A 25,959-nucleotide genomic window follows, 5' to 3' on the forward strand; every position below is an offset into this window, starting at 1 on the left:
CTTTTTTTAAAAAAAAAACATCTTTATTGTAGTATAATTGCTTTACAATGGTGTCTTAGTTTCTGCTTTATAACAAAGTGAATCAGCTATATGCATACGTATATCCCCACTTAGTTTCTGCTTTATAACAAAGTGAATCAGCTATATGCATACGTATATCCCCATATTCCCTCCCTTTTGCGTCTCCCTCCCACCCTCCTTATCCCACCCCTCTAACTGGTTGCAAAGCACTGAGCTGATCTCCCTGTGCTATGCAGCTGTTTCCCACTAGCTATCTATTTTACATTTGGTAGTGTATATATGTCAATGTTACTCTCTCACTTCATCCCAGCTTACCCTTCCCTCTCCCTGTGTCCTCAAGTCCATTCTCTACATCTGCGTCTTTATTCCTGTCCTGCCCCTAGGTCCTTCAGAACCTTTTTTTTTTTTTTAGATTCAATATATATGTATTAGCATACAGTGTTTGTTTTTCTCTTTCTGACTTCCTTCACTCTGTATGACAGACTCTAGGTCCATCCACCTCACTACAAATAACTCAATTTCGTTTCTTTTTATGACTGAGTAATATTCCATTGTATATATGTGCCACACTGTTCATCTGTCGATGGGCACTTAGGTTGCTTCCATGTCCTGGTTATTGTAAATAGTGCTGCAAAGAACATTGTGTACATAACTCTTTTTGAATTATGGTTTTCTCAGGGTATATGCCCAGTAGTGGGATTGCTGGGTTGTATGGTAATTCTATTTTTAGGGTTTTTTGTTTGTTTGTTTGTTTGTTTTTTCATGGTACATGGGCCTCTCACTGTTGTGGCCTCTCCCATTGCGGAGCACAGGCTCCGGATGTGCAGGCTCAGCGGCCATGGCTCACGGGCCCAGCTGCTACGTGGCATGTGGGATCTTCCCGGACCGGGGCACGAACCAGTGTCCCCTGCATCGGCAGGCGGACTCTCAACCACTGCGCCACCAGGGAAGCCCTATTTTTAGTTTTTTAAGGAACCTCCATACTGTTCTCCATAGTGGCTGTATCAATTCACATCCCCACCAACAATGCAAGAGGGTTCCCTTTTCTCCACACCCTCTCCAGCATTTATTATTTCTAGATTTTTTGATGATGGCCATTCTGACCGGTGTGAGGTGATACCTCATTGTGGTTTTGATTTGCATTTCTCTAATGATTAGTGATGTTGAGCATCCTTTCATGTGTTTGTTGGCAATCTGTATATCTTCTTTGGAGAAATGTCTATTTAGGTCTTCTGCCCATTTTAGGATTCGGTTGTTTGTTTTTTTGATATTGAACTGCATGAGCTGCTTGTATATTTTGGAGATTAATCCTTTGTCAGTTGCTTCGTTTGCAAATATTTTCTCCCATTCTGAGGGTTGTGTTTTCTTCTTGTTTATGGTTTCCTTTGCTGTGCAAAAGCTTTTAAGTTTAATTAGGTCCCATTTGTTTATTTTTGTTTTTATTTCCATTTCTCTAGGAGGTGGGTCAAAAAGTGCTGTGATTTATGTCATAGAGTGTTCTGCCTATGTTTTCCTCTAAGAGTTTTATAGTGTCTGGCCTTACATTTAGGTCTTTAATCCATTTTGAGTTTATTTTTGTGTATGGTGTCAAGAAGTGTTCTAATTTCATTCTTTTACATGTAGCTGTCCAGTTTTCCCAGCACCACTTATTGAAGAGGCTGTCTTTTCTCTCTTACCTCCTTTATCAAAGATAAGGTGACCATATGTGCATGAGTTTATCTCTGGGCTTTCTATCCTGTTCCATTGATCTGTATTTCTGTTTTTGTGCCAGTACCATACTGTCTTGGTTACTGTAGCTTTATAGTATAGTCTGAAGTCTGGGAGCCTGATTCCTCCAGCTCCGTTTTTCTTTCTCAAGATTGCTTTGGTTGTTTGGGGTCTCTTGTGTTTCCATACAAAGTGTGCAATTTTTTGTTCTAGTTCTGTGAAAAATGCCATTGGTAGTTTGATAGGGATTGCATTGAATCTGTAGATTGCTTTGGGTAGTATAGTCATTTTCACAATGTTGATTCTTCCAATCCAAGAGCATGGTATATATCTCCATCTGTTTGTATCATCTTTAATTTCTTTCATCAGTGTCTTATAGATTTCTGCGTACAGGTCTTTTGTCTCCTTAGGTAGGTTTATTCCTAGGTATTTTATTCTTTTTGTTGCAGTGGTAAATGGGAGTGTTTCCTTAATTTCTCTTAAAAATATGGAATGCTTCACGAATTTACATGTCAGCCTTGCGCAGGGGCCATGCTAATCTTCTCTGTATCGTTCCGATTTTAGTATATGTGCTGCCGAAGCGAGCACTACATTCCCTTTCTAGTGTTTCATTGTTGGTGTAAAGAAATGCAACTGATTCTGAATGTTAATCTTGTATCCTGCTACCTTGTTGAATTCGTTTATAAGTTCTAGTAGTTTTTGTGTGGAGTCTCTAGAGTTTTCTATATATAGTATCATATCATCTGCATGTAATGCCAATTTTATCTCTTCCTTTCCCAACTGGGTACATTTATTTCTTTTTTTGTCTGATTGCTGTGGCTAGGACTTCCAATACTATGTTGAATAGAAGTGTCTTGTGCCAGATTTTAGCAGGAAGGCTATCAGCTTTGCACCATTTAGTATTATATCGGCTGTGGGTTTGTCATAAATAGCTTTTATTATATTGAGATGTGTTCCCTTTATACACAATATGGTAAGAGTTTTTATCATGAATTGATGTTGAATTTTGTCAAATGCTCTGTCTGCATCTATTGAGATGATCATGTGGTTTTTGTCTTTGTTTATGTGGTGTATTACATTGATTTGCGTATGTTGAAGCATCCTTGTGAACTTGGGATGAACCCACTTGGTCGTGGTGTATGATCTTTTTTATGTGTGGTTGGATTCGGTTTGCTAATATTTTGTTGAGAATTTTTGGGGTCCCATAGCTGCCTTCTGTAATTTTCTCCTAATGTCTGGGGCAGATTGAGTGATAAAATGGGTATTTACTAGGACTTGCCCTTCAGGGGAGTCGGGATTAATATTGGTATACTTTCTAAAGGCCTCCACCAAACCGCCCTGGAAGAGCGCCAGTTTTTCATCTTTTCCATGTGTTACTTCCTGTGTTGTTCTTCAGTCTTAACAACACACCTTTTCATCCCTTCTATGAAGCAAGTTATCATGTGGTTCCTGTGTTCAAGCCCTCTACCTCCCTGTTGGTAGTCTCGGTGGGAATCTCGGTCAGGGATTGCGTCCCCTCCGTAAGGTAGATTATATATCCTTGATTTGGGGCTGCCAGTTTGTTGGCATGTGCCCAGGCTGCACCAAGGATCCGGCTTTCCAAAGGTGCAGCAGGTAGAAAGGAGGACCTGTGTGTCCCCCCAGGTAAGTTCATAGAACATTGTCAGCTTGGTGAATTCCTCTACGAACCAACTGGTGTCCTTTGGAAAAACGTCCAAATTTCTCTTTGCAAGTAGCTAGGTCAGCCATAGGAAAAGGGACGTGGACTCTGATTGTTCCTCCACCACCAGCTGGCACTTCGCTTAATGGACAGAGTTTGGTATTTGGAGGCTGGTAGGTAGCCCTGCTTCATGTAGTACTGGCAGGACTCACCTCCAGTAATGGAGGACAGGGCAAAGCTAGAGGGATAAAGTGGTGGGATTTCCAGCAGCCCAGGAGGGGCACTTGGGGCAGATGGTCTGGAAAATGTCCCCTCTCAGAACTGGGGGGTGGGGTGGGTAGGAGTTCCTGGTTGTGGACCTCGAGGAGGTAGACTCATAAGGGAATCATTTAAAACATCGAACTCCTGTGGGGGAAATAAAGCACTTTGAAGGGGTGTGAGCCAGGCACACCCAGCAGGAGTTTTTTAGATCTGGATCTTGGAATAGGGTCGTGACCATTTGGATGTGTGGGACTTCACCCCATTTACCATTCCTTTTACAAAATACATCCAGCTGCAAGATGGTATTGTTTTGTTTTTTAAATATTTATTTATTTGGCTGTGCTGGGTCTTAGTTGCGGCACTCAGGATCTTTTAGTTGTGGCATGCAGGATCTTTAGTTGCAGCATGACGGATTTTTAGTTGCGGCATGTGGGCTTTTAGTTGCGGCATATGGGATCTGGTTCCCTGACCAGGGATTGAACCCGGGCCCCCTGCATTGGGAATGCGGAGTCTTCCCCGCTGGACCACCAGGGAAGTCCTAAGATGGTATGGTAATTCAGTGACCCATTTTCTGGCCAGATCTCTTGATCCCCCAGTTTGTACTGGGGCCATGGAGTATTGCAAAAGAAAATTAATTTCTTTTTTCTTAAACCATCCTGTCTAAATTCACCCCAGTTAGCTAATATGCATCCTAATGGGGAGTTCTTTGGGGTGTTTGTAGTTGCCTACATTTTTGGTTAGGATGTCATGACGAGCTAGGTACTTCAGTGGATAGACCCCCTCAAGGGGGTGTTGCAGAATTAAGTTTTGAGCATGAGAGAGGCAGCTTCCGGAAGGACAGTTTTCTTCTCATAGCTTGCAGAGCTAGCCCCAGAGAAGGCCTGGTCTGCTGAGTCCCCCAGATGCTTCTAGACCTCGCAGGTCACCCCAGCTACAGGGCACTGGAGGGACTATCCTGTAAATAAGAGGGGGATTCTGCTCCATTGGTAGGGGTCATGTGGAGCCCGTTAGAAGACACAGGATTCATTGATTGATTGATTGATTTAATTTTTGGCTGCTTTGGGTCTTCGTTGCTGTGCGTGGGATTTCTTCTAGTTGCGGTAAGCAGGGGCTGCTCTTTATTGTGGTGCGTGGGCTTCTCATTGCAGTGGCTTCTCGTTGCGGAGCACGGGCTCTAGGTGTGCAGGCTTCAGTAGTTGTGGCACGCGGGCTCAGTAGTTGTGGTGCCCAGGCTTAGTTGCTCTGCGGCATGTGGGATCTTCCCGGACCACGGCTCGAACCCGTGTCCCCTGCATTGGCAGGTGGATTCTTAACCACTGCGCCACCAGGGAAGCCTGAAGACACAGGATTTAGACCACTGAAGAATTCTGTGATCAGCTGGCCATGTCTGCCATTGGTGGAACATGGGACAGATGACGTGTGATGGCTGTATGTTTGCAGCCCTTCGTTGTACAGTCGGAGAAACTGAGGTCCAGAAAGCAACTCTCCTAAGACCACAGAGCAAATTAGATACTAACTGCTTCTCCTTTCCTTCAAGTGGTGATTTCCTTAGGGCAAATTCCCAGGAACAGGACTGCCAGGTTGAAGGTTATGCATATTTTTAGGCCTTTTAACATAAGCAGGTAAAAGGCCTTCAGAAAGCATCTCCAGGTCCACGTCCTTGGCGGGTTGTGAGGCAGTTATACTTGTGACCCAGCCCTACTCTGGAAGCCGTTATACTTGTGGCCTGGGACAAAGCCCTCTGGAATCCCCCTGAGATAGAAGGACTCACCTGTACACACATCAAGCCTCACCCTTCCCTCTGCGGGGACTCAGGGGTAGGCAAGCCAGCCCTGCCCTCCTGTAGTCTCATGGGGGCCCCAACAGGTAGACAAACCCTCACAGCACTGGTTAGGGGGTAGTGGGCCAGCAAAGGTACTTACGTCAGTCTGGGGAGGGGCGGCTTCCCAGAAGAGGCAATGCTAGGCCAGGTAGGAGGCAGCTGGCTGGGGACAGAAGGGAGAGTCCTTGTCCTGAAGCCTCCCTGGGGCTGAGCCTGATCCCAGAACGAAGCACTCCAATTCCATCATTCCTTCCCAGGCAAGGGTTGGGGTGTGGGCGGCCCCTCCCCACACCCAAGTTATAAACTTCTCTGGGCCTCAGTTTCCACACTCACAGTAAAATGGGAACCTGGTAGAGGAGTTTGGAGAGCTTGTGTGAGGTCTTCAGCTTTGAGCAGGGGTCACTACTGGCCCCAGATACCCAGGAGGCAGAATTCTCCTTGGCGGGGGAGCGTGGCTGAGCCCACTGGCTGCTAGCTGAGGCCCTAGGACTCCTCCCAACCCAGAGTTCAGGCTCAGATAGCAGCATTCAGAGTCGTACTGTCAGAGGAGAGAGGCCTGAGACCACCTTCCTGAGGGCTTGCCCACACCCCCTTCCCCTCTGTCTGCCCTCTGTCCCCTGAGACCCAGCCCCGGGGCAGAGTGACCCAGCACCCTGCTCCTCGCACCCACCTGCAGGGTCACCACCTTCGAGGCAGCACTTCCACCCCCTCGGTCCTCCTCCGGCTGGGGCACACCCTGCAGGCAGCGCCTGAAAGTGCATCCCGGGGGCCTTACCCCAGTGGGGTGAGGTCCTTGGAATCCACTCCCAGCCCAGGACCAGCGGCTCTGAGGGTGTCTGGGAGCTCCCCCCACCCCCTGCCCTGCCCAGCGGGCACACACAATAACAGCTGCTGCTCCTGTTCTCCCCGGGGCCTGGTGGCTCAGACAAGTCGCTCCCACACCTGGTGAGACAGGTATCTCTATTATCCCCACTGAGTGAGGCTCAGAGAAGTGAGGGTGGGACTCCCCACTTCTGAAGGTGGGACTGCAAACCAGTCTGCAAAGCCAGACTCTGCTGGGCCACAGAACTCACCCCACTGGGACGTGGCTGTATGTGATACCCACCCTGGCTCAGCTGTTACCAGAGCTATGGTTCATGAGACATCTCTGATCCTGGCCACAGCCCCCAAGGAGGGAATGGACTCATGGTGTAGAGGTGGCAGCTGAGGCCCAGAGAGGACAGAGCTGGCCCTGGATCACACAGCTTAGAGCCACTCACCAAGCCCAGGGCAGCAGTGGGTGCACACCTACATGGAGGCTCTCAGGAGTCTTGGGGCCGAGGGATGGTGCTATCAGAACGTTGTGTGTCCTCCTCAGAGTGACCCTTCATGGGAGGTCAGAGGCTGAGGACAGAGTGGAGTCCCCTCCCAGAACCCTTGAGTCAGATGGGGGCCTATTGACTAATACACCATAGTATGTCTGGCCTAGCAGGTGTTATACAAGAACTTGGGGTGTCTGAACTGGGAGCAGCCCTCAGTGAGTCCAGCCAGTGTGAGCAGCTGGGAGACTGGGGTCCAGAGGGTGCAGGAACCTAGCTGCAGGCCCGCTGCCCTTTGGGGCCAGAATCCAGAGCCTCAGCCTCCCAGCCCTGCTGAGGAACACTCGGGCAGCTGTGCCTCTCCCTTGAGCTTCAGTAGCTTAGTACAGGCCCAGCTGGGGCAGGTGCTGACCACTGCTGGGGCCTGAGCCTGGGGCAGAGCCTGGAGACCGGGGGCTGTGTTGGAGCTGCGACCCCACCGAGAGCCAGAAGTTGCCTGAAGCCCCATCCCCCCGACCCCCGCCTTACCCTGATGGCAGCTGCAGCAGATCATTTAGGGATCCTAGGAACCCTCCGTGTCATCAGGCCAGGCTCCCACTTCTGTCCTCAGGCATCTAGAGGCAGCCTCAACCTCTGTTCCCTGGAGGGACACAGTTCAGAGGCTGCCTTGGAATCGAAGGAGGTTGAAACTGATCAGAGCCCAGGTCTCGGTCTGGAGTTATAGCAGGGGCTCAGCGCTTAAGCCCCTCCCAGGGTCCTGGGCTTGAGTGGGCTGGGGGACCAGGGATTCTGAGGCTGGAGATCAACAAGATGGGCAGCTGGGACAGAAGGGGCCCTTGGCCAGGTTTGGGAGGGAGAACATCCACCTCTACTCCCAGACTGAGCCTGGCAGCCTCTACCCAGGGCAGTGGCCCCACCCCCACATATTCCTGGGAGTCTAGACTGGGGTGGGTGGTGTGCAGGGCGGGCAGGCTCTGGGGAGGGCGGGGCCAGGCATTTCCTGCTGCCGGGTGCCAGGCTCCAGTCCTCTGAAGGGGTGATTCTTTAGTCTTAGTCAGAGGAAGTGAGGCAGGGCACATGGGCAGTGTGTGAGCAGGGCCGCCGGGCCGGTGGGGCAGGGCTGGGCGGACAGGCAGCTGTAGAAACCAGGGAGCAGGCCCGGCCCTGCAGGTCCCCTGCAGCCATACACACAGGATCTGCCCTCGACAGCCAGCCTGTTACCCAGCATCCAAGTAGGGTCACCTGGAGACCAGACCCCGGTGGTGACCAGCCCCAGACTCCGGCTCCCTCCTCCCCAGTTGCTGAGGCTCTGCCGATCACCTGCTGTGTGGCTTAGACTGTTCACTTCACCCTGAGTCTCAGGGTTCTCATCTGTGGAGTGGGGAAAACTGTGGTACCCACGTGCCCCTGACTTTCTCCCGCCCCAGCATCAGGAACCCACCCTCCCAGTTTGTCCCACTCTTGGGTCCTGGGCAAGGAGCCCACCAGGGTAGAGCCTATCTCCTCCTTGAGCAGAAGGGGCATTCCAGTCCCAGACTGGCTGCTTGAATGGTTTATTCAAGTCCCCAGGGGTGACCCCCCAAGCCCCCTGGCCTTGGCTGTGCTACCTGCCCCCCCCCACCCTCTGGTGGCCCCCAGCAACTGGAGCCCCACTGCACTCCACTGGGGGATGAGTTACCAATACCATGGCTGCCTGTGGGCACCCGCCACGAGGCCACCACCCTGTCCCACAGCCCTGCTTCCGAGGCTGTGCCTGGGGCCCCTGGTGTCTGGATTCTCGGGCTTCTCTCTGAGACAGCTCTGACCTCAGGGGGTAGGAGGTGCAGTTTCTGTCTTGATCCCCAGACTGGGACCTCTTCCCTAAGGCTCCACTGCTTCCCTCTTAGGAAGTCCCAGCAAACGCTGGCCAAGTGGAGAAGGGAGGAAGCCTGCCGGCTCAGGGCTCCAATTCCCCAGTCCCTAACAGGAGGAGGCAGAAGACAGGGCTGTGTGTGGGGAGAGTCTGCCCTGGGTAGAGCCCTGGCCCCCCGGCCTCTTGGCCAAGTGCTCTTGCCGGGGGAAGGTAGCTCAAGGATGAACAGAAGTGGCCTTCAGCTAGCTTCCACCACAGAAGGTCACTGCGAGCAGAGGCCAAGCAGAGGCCTGGAGAGGACTCAGACCAAGAGACCTCCTCTGCTTTCCCCACCCCATGGGCCAGGGGCTCCTCCCCACTTTGGTGCTCTCACTAGGGGCCGGCGCTGGCTGAGGGCAGGAGCGGAAGTGGAAAGTTTTACCCCTCAGGGTCAGGGTAGCAGATCATCTCACCCAGCCCCCTTCCCACAGATAGGAAGACCAGGACTCAGGAGGGGAAGGACGGGGGCAGAGCCTGCTGTCCTCGTAGGTCCTTAGAGCGTGGCTCTGGCCCAGCTTTTGCTGAGCTCAAAAGGTAAGGAAGGCGAGGAGGGTCTCCGGATGGATGTGGCTGGGCCGAACCGGGAGAAAGTGCTGGGCTCTGGCCGGGCTGGGCAGCCGGCCTCCCTGCCTGGGCCTGGGCTGGGTGGGGGCAGCAGGGCTCAGGCCGGCAGCCCAACAATGATGAAATGGCCCCTTTGTCCCGCGGCGCCAAAGTTTCTGTGACTGGAGGAGGCGTGACGTGAAAGGGTCATTGTTCCCACTTGGGCAGCCACTCAGGGAGCTGGAGGACCGGCCCAGGGTCGGCTTCCTGCCAAGGCTGCAGCCCTGCCTGCTGCTGTGGCGGTCATGGTGTCCTGGGCTCCTGGCCTCCTGGCCTCCTACCCATGGCCAGCTCCCTCCCTGGGGCCATCCGGAGCCACAGGTACCCAGCAAAGGTGTCCCCCTCCCTCCCCTCCCTCCCCCTCTCTCCTCTGGTCTGGAACCATCATGTTACAGTGTTGGGGGCTGGACTCTGCTCTTCATGCACGTGAGCCCTGCTGGGCAGGATGCCTGGGTGCCAGGAGAGCTTGCGGGTAAAGCAGGTGTTTTGTCCTGGGGCGAGGAAACATGCCTGACTTCACATCCCAAGGCTCTGGCCTTCGGGGACCCCTCCCCGAACCTTGCAGATTAGGGGAGAGAAGCCCAGAGAAGGGAACTGGGTGGCCCTAGGCCACACAGCATTAGCTAGTCTGCTAACACCCAGGCTAGACCTACCTCCCCACAAGACCCTACACCTGATGGACCTCCACTCTCTCTGGACACCTGAAGCTCCCTCTTTGCCAGCTCCCACCCCTTTCCTGCCCCTCTAATCCATTCTCGCCTGAGCAATCCATCCCCCACCCCAGCCCACGATCTTTCCAAAACCCAAACCTGATCAGGCCCCTCCTTGCCTTCAAACCTGCCTGTCCTCCCACATCCAGAGAAAGTTTCAGCTCTTGTGCTGGCATTCAAGGCCCTCACTATGCTATAGCAGCCAAGGGTGAGAGGCCCTTTTGTGGAGACTGGAGTCTCCCTCAGCCCGTGTGGGGATGCTAACCAAGTAAAGGCCCTTTTATCTTCCCGGGGTCAGCCTCCACTGCTTTGCTCCCACAGGTCCTGCCCCCTCCGGTGCACCTCTCCCCTCCTCCTCTGGGCCCAACTGCCCCTGGCCTCTGGGGCTCAGGTGAAGAGCCAGGAGGCTGGGCAGGGTGATCAATGGCTGGTTCAGGCCCAAGCTGGAGGCCCCTTATCCCCACCCCAGGTGGCCCCGCTGGCTCCAGTGCCCAGAATTCCTCCCCGGCTCTCCACTGCCCCCAGCAGCTGGCATCAGGCTCAGCCTGACCCAGGCTAATTAAACCCTCCCCCAGCCCAGAGGAGGCTTTGGCTCCAGCTCTAGGCTTTTTTCCCTGGAGGGACGGAGCTAATTAACCGAGAGGGTTTAATTAATCAATTAGCGTGGCCTCCAGACCCCTCCACTTAGCCAACGTGGTGGCAGATATTTATAAACAGGAGCTCTGGCTGGAACTAGAGGGGAGGGCAGGCGACCATGGTGGGCACAGAGGCAGAGAGAACAGGGGCTGCAGGGGCCAGAGATCCTGTCAGTCCCACCTCCTCAGCATCTCTAGAGGCAGGTGCAGAATCAGCAACACCTGGACATGTGAGGACGTGTACTCTGGGGACACATGCAACATCTCTGTGTGCACAGGTCACGCAGGCCTGACATCCAGAGCTGGGCAAGTTCCCAGAGGTACCTCAGACAGTGGCCAGAGGGATGATGATGCCCAGCTGGACCCAGCATCCTGACAAGCAAAGCCTCCAGGGAATGGGGCTGCACAGAGGGCCATGGGAGCCAGAGGAGGTGCCAGAACCTCAGCTGGGGGAAGAGGCTTGGAGGGCTTCCTGGAGGAGGAGGCATTTGAGCCAAGCTCAGGGAAAGAGTAGGCAGAGGTAGCCATTTGAAGGGAGCGGTGGGTGATGAAGAGCATTCAAGGGGAGGAAATAGCAGGGGCAAAGGCCTGGAGGCAGGAACAGCAGAAGCTCCATCTTCACCACAAGATGTCCCCTTCTCTGGGAAGCCTCCCTGACACCTTACCTTTTAGAATTGGGTGTCCCTGAGTCTCTGCCCCTCCAGCCTTTGCACTCTGGGACAGCCCGGACTCAACACACCCTCCCAAGCCTCCCGAGGTGATGCCAACTCTCCTCCTCTGCCTCCCCTGCCCAGCCTGGCCCAGGGAACCCACAGATGCATTGTAATCCCTTCAGAAAGGGGGTTACAGGCTCCCTCCCTCAAGATGCTGCTCCTAGGGTTGGCACCGGTGGGAGCCTAGGTGGTGTTGGGATTGGGAGGGGTCAAAGACCCCAAAGCCACCATGGACCTCTCATGCCTGGGATATTTGAGAGTGTTACTGAGTCCAAGCTTGTACTGCTCACTGCATGACAGGCCAGTAAATCGAGAGACAAGTTGTTGGGGCAAGGAATAATGACTTTATTGAGAAAGCCAGCATACTGAAAAGATGGTGGACTAATGTCCCAAAGAACCACCTTACCAGAGTTGGAATTCAGGCTTCTTTCATGTTAAAAGGGGGAGAGGGTGTGGTTGGTTGGTGCAAACTTCTTGGTGTCAGAATCCTTCCTTCTTGCGTCTGTCCACTTAGCCCGGGTCATGATGTTCCTGTAAACCTCCAACAAGACAAATGTTATTCCCTGTTTTGCAACCTTTTATCTCTACATGAATGGAAAAGTGTTACACCTTTGAAAGTCAGAGCCTTGAGAATGGGCCGTCCTGTATATTTCAGGCTACAGGCAACATTCTTAACTTATAGCAAAAGTAATAGAAGACAAAGGTTAGAGTAAAAGAAACAGGTCCAATATGGAGGCATATTTGTTCTTCACTATGACAAGAGCAAGGATTCCAGAGTCAGCCAGGTGTGCACCCAGACCCCAGTGCAGACCCTTCTCAACTTGCTTTCCTCGTCTGCCCACTGGGGACAATCAGCACCCCCCTCCTAGGGCTGCAGGGAGGATTAAATGAGTTCATCATGTAAAGCCAGAGGGACTCGCACTGTTGGTGGGAATGTAAATTGATACAGCCACTAGGGAGAACAGTATGGAGGTTCCTTAAAAAACTAAAAATAGAACTACCAAAGGACCCAGCAATCCCACTCCTGGGCATATACCCTGAGAAAACCAAAGTTCAAAAAGAATCATGTACCACAGTGTTCACTGCAGCTCTGTTTACAATAGCCAGGTCATGGTTTTCATATCTGTAAAACAACTCAAGAAATGCGCATCGGATACCATTATCTGGGTACTTCAATTAGCGATAATTGCACCTCGGATAAACCTCATTGGCTACGATACTGCCACTGTGCAAAGCTATCTGGGTACTTCAGAGAGGGGCTACAGCAGAGGATATGGAGGAGGAGTCTGTCCCAGGAAGGCCCCATAGGGTCCTGCTAAGTTACACTGGGACCCTGTGTTCGCACCATGGGTCCTGCCTCCCATGAGGCTCAAGTGCTGCTGGTCCTGCGGTTATGCCCTTCTCTCTGCCTCTCCTCCCATGCTACAATGGTCCAGTCCCCACCACCCACTGTGACCATGCTAGCTTCCTCAATGTCCCCTGTCCTGAACACTTGACCCTCAGCCTATTCTCCACTCAGAAACTAGTGTTTTTTAATATTTTAATCAATAGTTTTAAAATTGAAGTATTGTTGATTTACACTATGTTAATTTCTGCTGTACAGCAAAGTGATTCAGTTATATATACATTCTTTTTTTTAATATTCTTTTCTATTATGGTTTATCATAGGATATTGAATATAGTTCTTTGTGCTATACAGTAGGACCTGTTGTTTATCCACTCTCTGTATAAAAGCTTACATCTGCTAACCCCAAACTCCCACTCCATCCTTCCTCCAACCCCCTCCCCCTTGGCAACCACCAGTCTGTTCTCTGTGTCCGTGATTCTGTTTCATAGGTAGGTTCATTTGTGTCATATCTTAGATTCCACATATAAGTGATACCATATGGTATTGGTCTTCCTTTGTCTGAATTACTTCGTTTAGTGTGATAATCTCTAGTTGTGTCCATGTCGCTGCAAATGACATTATTTCATTCTTTTTTATGACTGAGTAGTATTCCATTGTGTATATGTACCACATCTGCTTTATCCATTCATCTGTTGTTGGACATTTAGGTTGTTTCTCTGTCTTGGCTGTTGTGAATAGTGCTGCTATGAACATGGGGTTGCATGTATCTTTTTGAATTCTAGTTTTGTCTGGATATATGCCCAGGAGTGGGAATGCTGGATCATATGGTAGTTCTATTTTTAGTTTTCTGAGGAACCTCCATGCTGTTTTCCACAGTGGCTGCACCAACTTACGTTCTGGGGGATCTTTCTAGTGACAACTATACCTTGCCAGCCATGGGCTTAAAGCTCTTTAGGGGCTCCCCTGTCCTCTGGACCACCCCCTTCCACCCCCTCCTGGCCCATCCAGCCCTGGAGAAGGGGCTGCGGCCCCTCTTTGCTTGCAGCAGGGATGGAAGGGCCCTGGGACTGGAGGAGGAGGTGTGGATGTAGAGGGGCGGATGGAGATCCTACAGATGCACAGAAGCCACAGGGTAGATGATGCCCCCTGGAGGTATGCGACGAAGCAGACCTGGGAAGGGGGCTGCCTTCCTGAGCAAAGGGGGTTTGGCAGGGGCTGGAGTCCCCTGTTGCCTGTCAGGTCTCATCTGGCCCAGCCAGAGACAATGGGGCTGAGGCCTCATCTTACCTCTGGGGAGTTGCTAATGATGGTCTTTAATGGCCTTGCCTGGGAAGGGATGACCTCACCGGGCCACACCCTGATGAGAGGAGGCTGGAGTCAGAGGCGGGCGGCTCCTCCATTGCCGTGAGACCTGCTTGGGCTTGTCTTGTCTGAGGAATGAGGGGGCAGTGTGTGTGCGCTGATGTATCTGGTCCTTCATGCAGCCAGAGGGAGAAGGCTCCCAGCCTGATGGGGGAGGCAGGACCTGGGTGAAAAGTCTCAGGGCAGCAGGGTGGGGAGGCCTTGCTTCTACTCAGCGTCTCTGGCTTCTGTTAAGGGTTTGGGTGTGGGTGCTGGTGTTCCCGGCCACATCCGTGCTGAGGCAGAGGGTCTGCCCACTGCACACATACTATCCGGGGGCAGGCCTGCGTGTGCCAGGTGGTGGCGGCAGCAGGGGTGGGAGCAGGTTCCAGCACCGGCTTGCTGCCTGCCCCCGCCCTGCCCCATTCATCAGGGATGACTGTGTTTGTACTCTGGGGAGGGGTTCTGTGGAGGTGGCCCCTCTCCTGAGGGCAGCCTCCCCCCTCCCCCAGGCTCGGAGCAGGACCACTCTAGGGAAATGTTCATCTCTTTTGTGGTGTCCTTGTCAGACCTCCTCCAGGGTGACTCCTCCACAGCGCTACAAGTTCTTTCTCGTGTCCAGCCTTAGTCACTCTTGCTGTTGCACCTGATTCATTTATCAGAGGACAAGTTGAGGGCCCCATTATCCTGCCACCCAGTCTGACATCACTGAACTTCCCTCGGGCACGTTCCCACTCCTGGGACAGCCCAGTCGGCACAGGAAATGGCTGCTGGATGAATGTGCAAGTGAGTGAGTGGCTGAATGAGTGGCTCAGATCCTCCTCCCATGAGAATGCTAAGTAAGAAGTGGCTAAGAAGTGGATGAGGGGGTCCTGGGGGCCTGGGCTGAGATGGAGACAGACCCAAAGGGAGGCAAAAAGAGGGTCAGGAGAAAAGAGATGGGACTGAGGGCACAGAGACGAAGCAGATGCAGCCAAGAGCCAGGTGTCCTCGAGCTCCACTGGCATGCAAGGCCTCAGCCAAAGATGGCCTGAGACGGACAGGGCCCATGGGGGGGACAGCACGGCCAAAACAAGGTGGAATAACAGGAGCTCAGAGAGAGGGACCATGAGGCAGGAACCTGGGACCCGGGGTGGGGACAGCAGTCTAGCATGACCTAGACCAAGGTCAGAGCAAGGACCCAGGGCCCCAGCCACCCAGCCATGACCTATCCCTCTGCCCCCACCAGAAGGAAGCTGCAGGGAACCTCAGCCAGGCAGGGTAGTGAGGTGGGAGTTTCTACAGACGAGGACACCGAGGGTCAGAGGCCACCTGGCCTAAGGTTGCATAGGAGGTAAAGCCCCTCCGTGCTTGGTTGGAGGGGCCGGCTCAGGAGGAGACTGCTGCTCCCACCCCCGAGCCTGTGCTTGGGCACGGTGGCACTGCCAGGCACTTACTCGGCCTGTCGAGGGCCCAGCCCCCCGCCCAGCACCCGCGGGCTTCCCCAGCCCTGGCCGAGGGCAGCGAGGGAACAAAGGTCCAGTCTCTGCCTGCTCAGGCCCCCACCCCCTTGCCCGCCCCTGGCACAGAAGGACCAGGGCCCTGAGGGAGCCCAAGAGCCAAAGCAGCCCCCGCCCCTTTGCCGACACTGTGAGAACCCCCTTCCTCCCCCTCCCTGGCCGCACTGCAGTGTCCCCCATTCTAGAGATGGGAAGGCTGAGTGAGAGGGCTGAGGAGCTGGCAGCCACACAGCTGGGATTCGAGCCCACCTAGCCCTCCTCATACGCGTGAGGGTGTGACTGTTCTGGCTGGACGTAACTCACGGGGAGAGATGGGGCAGGGACGGAGATGGCAGAGCCTAGATGGCCCCGAGGGGAGTGCTGGGGAAGGGGCTGAACTGCTCTCGCTTCTCCAGCCCTGCCCACCTACCTGCCACCCAGGGCCAGGCCAGTGCTGGTCACAGCAGAAGGGATAAAGCCAGGGGAGAGGCAGAGATGGGGAAATGGAGTCAGCACCCAGGTCCCCCTAAGTTCATGACTGGGGCTCACGCAGTCCAGCCAGAGGTGAAGCCCCTGCGTAGCTTCCGTTTCCCCACCTGTAACATGGGGCTGTGGGGCCCACTGGGGGCCTCGCTCCCCAGGCCACGGCCATCATTCTTCTCCAGGACCCTTGCCTGCCCCCTGCTCCCCGCAGGGCCTGGCCTTACGCCTCCAGAGGGGCCTGCAGGGAGGGCTGACGCTCATCTGCTCTGGAGAAGCTGGGCACAGCCTAGCCCTCCCTGCAGGCCCAGGTCCAGACCAGGAAATGAACATCAGGTGTTCATCGTGCCCGAACGTGAAAAGCACTGGGTATTTGGGTGTGACTGGCTCCACTGTACAGAAATGGATACTGAGGCTCAGGGAGGCTGAGGGACCTGTCTGAGGCCACCCAGCTCCTGAGGAGCAAAGCAGGGCTGGCCTGCTCACTGACCAGGCTTCACGTCCTACAGGCACCCCAGGGACAGAGGGGGAAGGAGGGAGGTTGATAAAGGCACACCCCATGTCCCGTCCACAAGAGCAGCAAGAGAAAGGGTCAGGGTGCCGGGGCCGCAGGGGGGCAGGTCAGGAGCCTGGAGCGCTTGGGCAGTCTGGGCAATGTCCAAGTGGACAGCCTTGGGCGGTTCTGGGCGAGCAGAGGCTCAGTTCTGTAACCTTGGTCCATAAAACCTCTCCAAGCCTTGATCTGTCAACCAGTGGGCCAAAGCACATGGAGAAAGCCCAGATGCCCCTGCCTGCCTGCGCCTGAGGGGCTGGGGAAATGCCCACACCCCAGCCGCTCCTCCCAGCTTTGGGCACCTCCAACCAGTCAAAGCAAGTGCCCAACAGGCCCCAGGCAGGATCATCAGGCTGCTGCCTCTCTCAGAGCAGGCACTGGGATACTGGCCACAGTGCCCCTCCTCACTGCCTCCACCCCTGGCCCTTATCAGACACAACTCGTTTTAAAGAAAAAATAATATTTATTTGCAATATAAACAAAGTCCCGTTGCTGGATCGGGATATATATATGTATGTGTGTGTATATATATGTAGGGTCACAAATTTTCCTTCATAAGTTCATAAAGCAAAACTGGCCACCCTCTTGGCATACCCTCATTTACACAAATCTGATGCATCTTTCTGGGTTTTTCTTTTTAAAGGTAAAAAAGAGAGAGAACCATGTACAGCATGGAAGCTTTTTGTCAATTTCTTGACTGTGGCAAGATTTTAATCTGCTGCCTTAAAGAATCCCTGAAAACCACCCCTGTGAGGTAAGCTGCAGTGGGGGCGGAGTTTCCGTGGCCTTGCTCACATGCTGAGTGCTGGCTCGCTCAGGGACCCCAGCCCGACTGCTCACCCCACCCCGGGCCCCATGCAGTCCTGACACCTGGGAGAACTGAGGTTGGAGAAGGAACAAAACTGGAGGAGGATAACGGAATCCGTGGCTTTGTTCTGTGGATATGGGGGTGGAGGGATGGACAGAGCCTCACACCCCTTTCCTTGTCCATCCTCGCTGCCCACCCCTGCCCTGGGATTGAAATGGCTGCGAGTTTCTTAATAGAAGGCAGGGGCAAGATGAGCACAGGGCAGGCTTTCACGGGTCGAGGGGGCTGGGAGTGGCAGCTGAACCAAAGCAACAACCAGGGTGAGGGAAGAGACCTGGGGGAGGCAGGGCTGGGCGCCCCCTGAGCCACTGGGCCTGCACCCTCAGCTACAAACAGAGAGAGGAAGAGACAGAAGTAGTGGGTACATATAAAAAGGGCCTGGGGCCCAGGCCCCCCTCGGGGCTGAGCCCAGAGGGTTAATGCTACTGCATGGCAGCCCCCTGTGGCCCCACCTCCAGCAGGACAGCGGCAGGGCCTCCCTCTGCTGCCTGGGGCAGTTGGCAGGGACCACCAGAAGGGCAGTTGGGTGGGCAGAGAATGCAAAGGCCACCTGTCCAGCCCACCACTCACCACTCGCGGCAGTCATCACAGGCAAATGCAGCGCCAGGTCAGGCTGGGCCGAGGTGGGAGGTGTGGGCAGGCCTGGGAGTCCAAAGCTGGCGAGAGCAGCGAACCACCCCTTTAAGGGCCGCTGCGGAAACGGAGGCTTCACACATGTGCAAAACGCTTTTGGTCAAGATCAACGCGGGGTTTGTCTTTTCCATTAAAAACAAAAACCCAAGAATTGCTTTTTGAAATAAGAAGAAAAACAAACTGATAACACTTCTCTCTCTCTCTCTCGCAGGATCAAGAAAGGGATGAAATACTGGTTTATACAATCCACTGTTGCATGTAGCCTGAAAATAACACTTTTCATTAAAAAAGAAAAATCAAGAAGAGCTTGAACACTCTCTCTGCTCCAGGGAGCTCGGATTTACCTGCCAAAAATAAAAAGTAAACTCAGGTCCATGGATGTGTCTTTAAAAAAAAAATAGCCAAACTGGCTGGGCCATCAGCAGAAAGGAGTGTCCTGGGACAAGGACGAGGCCCCGCTGGACTCCCAAAGTCTGAGAGCTGAGGGCCCCTCCGGAAAGTCCTGCCGGGGGAGGCCTGGCTGTGGGCCGCACCCTCCCCGGGATGGTGAGGGACGCTCACCTCTGGGCACAGGCGATGTCCGGGTTCCTCACGCCAGAGGCAGCAGGCGTGGGCCCTCCCTGCGGGCCCTGTGGGGGCCCGGGAGGGGCTGGCCCGTTGCCCCGTGCCCCCGGCCTCACGTGGACTCGAGCGTGTTGAGTGGGAACAGGTTGTGGTTGGTGGGCGTGGAGAAGTAGAGCTGCTCGCTGGGGGTGTGGTTGTCACACGGGCTGCTCAGCCCCAGCGTCCGCTCGAAGTCCAGCAGCTGCCCCATAAAGTTGAAGTTGGGTGAGATGTTGGACTTTTTCCTCTTGACAAAGTCGTAGGCATCATTGAGCGACAGGTTCATCTTCTGCATCAGGTAGGCCACCGTGACCGTCACCGAGCGGCTGATGCCTGCCAGGCAGTGCACCAGGACACCGCACTTCTTGGAGCGGGCCTCGTCTGAAACACACAGGCACGGGTCAGGGCAGCACCTCCTCCAGGGAGCCACCGCAGTGGGGGCTGGGGCACGGGTGGGGCTGGGGGCAGCATGGTGACTGGCTGGTGCCTCCCGACTCTCAAGTGACCTGGTGAAGTCCCAGGTGGGTGGGACAGCAACTTGGGGTCGAGGTCAAGAGCATGACTATATGGAGAGGGCTCTGCCATACAGTAGCTCCAAGTCACTGGACATTCCTGCACCTCGACCTTCTGTCAGAGGGCCTGCTTACTCACAGTGCTCTCAGAAGGACGTGAGCCAAGGGAGGGCGCCACAAACACTGTGATCACTGCTAGTCCTACTGCTGCTATAACCGTGTGCTGCTACATGCCAAGGTGTCACCTGCAGCCTCTCAGGTCATCTGCACCATGGCTACCAAGCTAATTTTATAAATGAGGGCACAGGCACAGAGACCAAATGACGAGCACAAGGTCACACAAAGGTTCCTCCTAGCTCGTAGCACTCACCCCCTGCTAGCCCACGAGCTGGGGCTCAGGGCTGAGCTTGCTCTCCTGGGGCAGCTTCCATAGGTGCCCCCGAGAGCCTCCTTGGAAGCAGGCCTCATGGAGGCTCCTCCACAAGGGAACGGCGGGCAGCACTCAACTCTGCCCTGGGCCCAGCCAGTCCCCGGGGCCTTAGTCCTGCTCCGGAATAGCCAGGGACTGGGACCAGGGCCGCGCCTAGTTTCACGAGTGGGGTTTGCTTATGTGGGGCCTACCCAGCCCACTTACTAGACCTTTCCCTGGCCCATGTGCCAGCGACATCTCCCACCACAGCCAACCAAGTTCTGCCAACTCTCCCCTCCACCGCTCCTCCCAGATTCCCCCAGTGCGGTGCTCAGACTCCTACGCCTGACACGCAGTAGGAGCTCAAATACTGGTTGAGCCACCGGCCAACTCAATCCTGTAATCTCTCCTCCCCTAGACCCGAGCACAGCTGCATCTCCGTGCCATAGCTGTGCCAGGGGCACAGATTAACAAGAGGTAGGCCTGGGGTTCCCAAGGTCCCCGCCTGAGCTCACTGGGAGCCAGGTACACTCCTTCAAGATGCACTCCTACAAAATGCCACAGGTTCACAAATTGTTCCTCATATGGCGCTCACTGCCTCTGGCCTGGCAGGACTTCCCTTCCCTAAGCCCACATGAGGGTTCCCAGGGCAAAGCATGCAGTAGGTGCTTAATCCAGACTCGGGGACCAACTGGGGGCCAGACCAGCGGGGGAAGAGACCGATGTCATTGATTCACATGGAACCACGTTGTCTGACCTTTAGATTTGGGGCAGGAGAAGGAGATAGTGGAGACAAGCCTTCAGTGGTGACACATCAAGATAAGGGGAAGGCCTGGTCCCCAAACCCACTCCTGGGTGATCCAGAGTAAAACCACTTCCGCTGGCTTTATTTTTAGCCCTCTAAGGGTGTGGCTGAGCCTTGGGGGTGCTGGTGCTTGATCCTGCCCCACTGAGTCTATGGGATGCTTGGGCTTCAATTCCTTCACTTGTCAAAAAGGGAGTATGGTTCCTCCCACCTCTACACCCTGTTCTGTCCCCCTCCCCAGATGTAAAGGGACCTCCAAGAAGGATAAAAACACCTACAAACCAGGCTCAGCCCTGGGAAATCCGGGGGCCCCCTCTTAACCCCCCTCTTCACTGGGGAGAGCACGAATGCTGAGGCGGCACCCATAGCCCTCTGGGCCATGTCCTCCCAAGCAGAGCTGGGAAGCTCTGGATAGCCCCCGACACAGCCCCTCCCCCAGGCCTCAGCTTCCTTCCTTCCTCCCAGCCAGGCACCTACTTTTGGTTCCCAGTAAGCGGATGAGGCGGGGAAGCCTCCCACTTCCTGTTATTAACGTGAGCCCAGCCCAGCTGACACCAAAACGCCCTCCACTGGACATAGCCGCCAGAGGGAAAAGACTGCCGGGCCACCCCCTCCCTGCCACCGGAGGCTGGACAGAACGCTGGGTCACCAGGCTCGGAGAGCCCAGGGTTTACATTCACCCTGATCTTGTATCCCTTTCCTGAATCCTGGGTGAGAGCTGAACCCAAAGACGACCTGCCATCTAAACAGCCTCCAGCTGGCCAAGGAGAAAGCAGGATGCGAGGTCAAAGATAAGGAACCCGAGTCAGCTGAGGCTGCGGATGCAGGGGGCTCAGAGGGCGCTAAGCCAGACAGCAGAACACACTACTCTGGGGAGGGCTTCCTCAGCCTCTCCCCATACTCTCTGAATACCCCCTATATGCCAAGCAAGCCCCACAGGCTGCCGGGAGCATCTGAGGCCCCGCCGAGGCCCTTTGGGTCATCACGTTCCAACAGCTGCCAGTTTGGGGTAGGCCTCTGGCTCCAGGCCACACTTTAGCCCCCTCAGGTACACAGTAAAGCCCAAAGAGACTCCGTGACAGCCCCTAAAGAGACATGTGCACTGAGGCGTGACGCAAAGCAAGCAAGACCCGTGGGAGGTCTGAGTGCTGGGATGTTTCAGCTTGCTGAGCCCGAAACAGCGCAGCCAGAAAAACCCAAGCTGGACAGCAGAGTCCACGAGGCTCCAACAGCTGCGGGGAGCCTGGGAGTCGGGGGACTGCTCAGGCCCCGAGGGCCTTGGTGACTCACGCTGGCACATGCAGGGCACACACAGGTCTTGACAGGCCCAGAGATACCCAGCCAGGCACGGGCAACACCCAGAGTCCCATACGCACCTTGATGCGCAAGCCCGCCCACCCTGCCCGAAGCGCAGCAGCACTTACCGATGAAGCTGATGGCCTCGGGGAAGAACTGGGAGAGGTTCTGGCTCCAGTGGTCAGAGATGGGGATCTGCTTGTAGGTGAACTCGCCCCCGTGCTCGAAGGCATTGGGCAGGTTGGGCGTGACGTTGAGGATATACTTGATGCCGTACTTGCCGAGCACATCCAGGTTGGTGGAGTCCTTGGCGCAGCCGAGGTAGAGGTAGGGCAGGATCTGGACAGGGAAGGCCGGTTGGCTGGATGGCACAGGGCTGCCGTCTGACTCGGTGGCACTGCTGGGCAGCTCTCTGTCCGACTCACCATCTGAGCAGTCAGAGCTGATGCGTAGGCCCCCCAGACCCAGCACTGAGGTGGGCGGTGAGCCGCTCGGTGAGGACGAGCTGTCCACGTTGGTCTCGCAGTGTTCTGAGTACTCTGTCTGGAACTTGTTGAAACCACCTGTGGCCAGGATGAGACAGGGACTGGATGAGAGACTGACGATGCCAGTGCCCCCAGACCAAACAGGCTGCACAAGACCAACAGCAGCCAGGGTTCCCCACGGCAAGCACCGTAACACCAACAATGGACAACAAGGGCGGTGCTACGTATTTACACATGTACCTCCCCCTGTCTTCTCCACAACTATCCTACGACCCACTTCACAGATGGGGAAACTGAGGCCCCAGGTGATAAAGTAACATGCCTGAGCTCCATACCCTTACCCGTAGGGCTTCAGGGCCCCACCCATACAACCAGCTTTAGGGCACTTGAGGACAGACTCCAGCTCATTCCTCTTCCACAGCTCCCATGCACACCTGGCACCCATGGGTGCTCAGTAACTGCTAAGCGGTAAAGGAGACCAAACAACCCCATCTCAGGCCAACACCTGTGGGTTTGCAAACCCCTTTTATAGATGAGACCGCAGGGGCCAGAGCTGCATCTGGGTCAGCTAGAGGCAGAGAGGGCCTGGGCCCCCTGACTGGGAATCGGGTGCTTGAGCCCCACTCTCAGCCACACGGGAAGTAGTGTGAAGGTATCTGCTGACTCCTTCCCACGGCAGGGGCAAGTTCATAAAGGGGATCCCAATTCCACCTCTCCAGAACCCACCCCCTTATAACACAAGGTCTCCCCCAAGCCTTGGACCCACAGAAGGGGAGGCTGCTGGGGGCTTTACAGGGACAAGAAATGGGGAGCGCCTTGCAGCTAAGGATGGGCCCTGCGCCCGAGGGTGCCGCAGGCCTCCTCTCCCCTCCCGCCTGCCCGCCCCGCTGCCAGCAAGAGGCCATTTTGGAATGTTAATTGGAAACACCGGCTGCAGCCACTCGCCTCCCAGCGCTGCCTCCCCCTTCCACAATCTCTGGGGTGGCAGGCTAAGGACTTGGGGGTCCCAGAAAACCAGAGCTGGGGCAAGGAACACTGCTTACAGCCCTGCCTCAAGCGCCTCCAAGAGGCGGTGATTCCCAAGTGATGAGACCCAAGCGGGGATGCCCGGAGTCCCCCAACCCAAATGATCCCTATTCCCTGGCGGGGGCAGGGACGATTATGAAAAGCTCCTGTCCTAACCGTGGCCTTCCAGGAACACGCATTCCAGGCTGTAGGAGCTGAACTTGGGTGCCCAGGAGGGGACCCTCCCTCCTTTGAGGGGCTCACGGGGAACCCAGGAGCTGCCATGGCCCCAACAACACGAAAAAAGGAAAGCCCAGGCAGGGAGAAGTTTGTTCGACCCACTTAGATCGTGCCCAGAAAGGGGTGTAGAGGAGGCCCGCGTGTCAGCCTAAACCCGCACAGCTGGGGCCGGACGCCCGGGAGAGGAGAATGCGGGCCGGGGGCGACGTGGCGCCGGCCGGGCAGGCTGGACACGGGGAGAGAAAGCGGCCTCCGGCTGGGGCACCCGGGAGCCGCGGGAGAGCCCCAATCCCAGACAGGGTCTCGGCGCTGCCCTCACCTTGGAGGTAGTAGGCCTGGCAGCCGTCGTCGCGCAGCTTTTGCAGGAGAAGGCCAAGCACCGAAGCGGGAGCGCCAGGCTCTGGTTGCCACTCGGCCGTGGCCTCGTCGTAGAGCAACACCGTGGCCGCCTTGCAGCGCGTAGCGAAACGCTCCTTGTCGGCGTGGTTGGGGATGATGGAGCGGATGGGCAGGTTGCCCTTGCGCAAGCGGCGCAGCATGAGGCCCGGGATGGCCAGGTTGATGGCCGTCTCGATGTGCGACGACTCGAAGAGCTCGTGCGGCCGGCAGTCGAGCAGCAGCAGGGACGCGCCGCCGCGCGCCTCCAGCTCCTCCTGCAGCCACTCGGCGCTCTTGCAAGGCATGGCCCCCGCACCCGCCGCCGCGCCTGCCCCGGTACCGGCGCCGGAACCAGACCCCGCACCGGGCTCCGACCCCGCCCCGGTGCCCCCAGCCGCCGACGCCCCCGAGGCCGACATGTGCGCCCGCGCTGGGGGGCCGCGGAGCTGGTTTTTCATGAGGAGCGCGGGCGGCCCGGGGCCGGGGCCGGGCAGCCCTGCCCTGGGACGGCGCCCCGGCCGCGCGGGCCCCAGCCGCGTCTCCGGGCGCCCGCCTCCCGCCGAGCTGCACGCCCGCCGCCCCGGCCTCCCGGCCTCCGTCCCGCCCGGCCCTCCGCGCGCGCCGCGGCCTGACAGTCCCAATTAAACGGCGTCTCGGACGGCCGCGCGCCGAGGCGTCCTCCGCGGGGCGGGGCCGCGGGGCCGGCGCCCGAGCTTAAAGGCGCCGTACCTCCGCCGCCCTCCCCACGGGGTACGCGGGCGCGCGAGCGGTCGGTCCCGTGCGCCCGGAGATCTGCGCCCCGGCCTTCGCCCCGCCTCAGCGCTGCCGCCGTCTCGCCTGGCCCAGAACTGATTATGCTCGCCTGGGGGCCCGGCCAAGACCCTCTCGCGTCCCCTATCCCGCGCTCCCAGCTCTTCTGTGCCCTACCCTGAAGGGCTGCCCTGGGGGCGTCCTGCGCGTGGCATCCCCTTCCTACGTTCACGGAAGCAGAGTTTCCCCGGGGATGGGGCGGAGGGAAGGGGCGATCAGGCTGAGCCAAAGCCCCCTCCTCCTGTCAACTCCATTCATTCATTCTCAGCGAGTTCATTCAACAAATGGAAGTTGAACGCCTACTACGTGCCATGACCTGTGCTTAGGCGGTCACCGTTTCTGGCAACTTGCATAGTCCCAATGAGGGCTACACGCTTGAAGACCTGAAGGTAGTCTCACCCCAGCAGGCCTGAGGGGAGATCAGCATCTAGGCGACTGGCGGAGTAGGACGGCCCAAGGCCGTGCCACCCTCCACCCTCCTTTCAGTGAAGAAATCCTGAAAGGACCTGGGAAGAGAGAGCGGGCCCTTTAAGGAAGCTTCACAAGCGGGGTGGTGACAGGCGCCGAGTGAAGCGCCACGTGACTTTTCCACAGGAGCGGGTGCTGGGGGATCCTCTTTAATCGGCTCTCCTCCTCCCACCTCCCAACGCACCAATCAACTTCCGCGGTAGGCGGGAGTGCGCCACGCAGGTGGCCAATCGCGGCCGAAGGAGACGGTGGGGCGGAGAGAGGAAGGCGGGGCCCGCCGAAAGTTCCACCCAGCGCGGGAAGTGGGCGGGGTCTCAGCGAGCGCTGTGTATCGGCTCGCAGGCTGCCTAGGCGGAGTAGGTGAATGGATCCGCAGGTAGCGCTGGAACAAAGCGGCTCGACTCAAGCGGTGCGCGTGCGCAGGGCCTGCCGCACTTTCCCTACCGTCAGGGTTGTCTGCGTCGGGAGGGAGCTCGCGGCTGATCCTGCGGTTCGTCTGGTCCGTTCCCTGCTGGGCGGAGTGCTCCCACATCCTTGGGGTTTATCCTTCCCACTCTGCCCGAGGCTGGTCGGCTCCCCGCCACCTTGCCCCTACACCCAGCTGGAGGGAGGTTAGCGTCAGAGATGAAGGGCGGTGGCGCTTGAGATTTGCCGAAGGGAGTGTGCTTCTGGAACCCGCAGGATTTGAGCTTTCCGCTGACAGGAAGGCACGAAGAGGGGCGGCCCTGGGTTAGTCCCCGCTGCCCACCTCCCTCCCTCCACCCCCCCTTTGTCCATGCGAAGGATAGTCTACGTGAAGGGTTTCATCCCACTGCAGGGCTGTGTCGAAAAGAAGCAGGGATCTCTCCCCCAGTCACACTCCCAGAAAGATGACAGCATTGCAATCATAGGTGGCCTTATCACCCAAGATTCGATGCCCAGAGAGG

At 56.1% G+C, this 25,959-nt stretch overlaps 1 protein-coding gene, 1 non-coding gene and 1 pseudogene across 2 annotated transcripts; all 3 read right to left on the minus strand.

Moving 5' to 3' along the window:
* Positions 1 to 2,209: 2,209 nt before the first annotated feature.
* Positions 2,210 to 2,316, minus strand: LOC132498089 (U6 spliceosomal RNA). The gene has a single exon (XR_009533701.1). It is a non-coding gene; the product is annotated as a U6 spliceosomal RNA (small nuclear RNA).
* Positions 2,317 to 12,434: 10,118 nt separating this feature from the next.
* On the minus strand, positions 12,435 to 12,558 carry LOC132498084 (U4 spliceosomal RNA; annotated as a pseudogene).
* Positions 12,559 to 16,964: 4,406 nt separating this feature from the next.
* DUSP7 (dual specificity phosphatase 7) lies at positions 16,965 to 24,291 on the minus strand. Its single transcript, XM_060110745.1, has 3 exons — positions 23,697 to 24,291; positions 21,776 to 22,210; positions 16,965 to 19,006 (listed from the first exon to the last, which is right to left on the minus strand). The coding sequence occupies exons 1-3, from the start codon at positions 24,211 to 24,213 to the stop codon at positions 18,699 to 18,701; spliced, it is 1,260 nt and encodes a 419-aa protein (XP_059966728.1). The 5' UTR covers positions 24,214 to 24,291; the 3' UTR covers positions 16,965 to 18,698.
* Between the last annotated feature and the right edge of the window lie 1,668 nt (positions 24,292 to 25,959).

This window comes from Mesoplodon densirostris, chromosome 10, assembly GCF_025265405.1.
Source record: "Mesoplodon densirostris isolate mMesDen1 chromosome 10, mMesDen1 primary haplotype, whole genome shotgun sequence".
Lineage (NCBI taxonomy): Eukaryota > Metazoa > Chordata > Mammalia > Artiodactyla > Ziphiidae > Mesoplodon > Mesoplodon densirostris.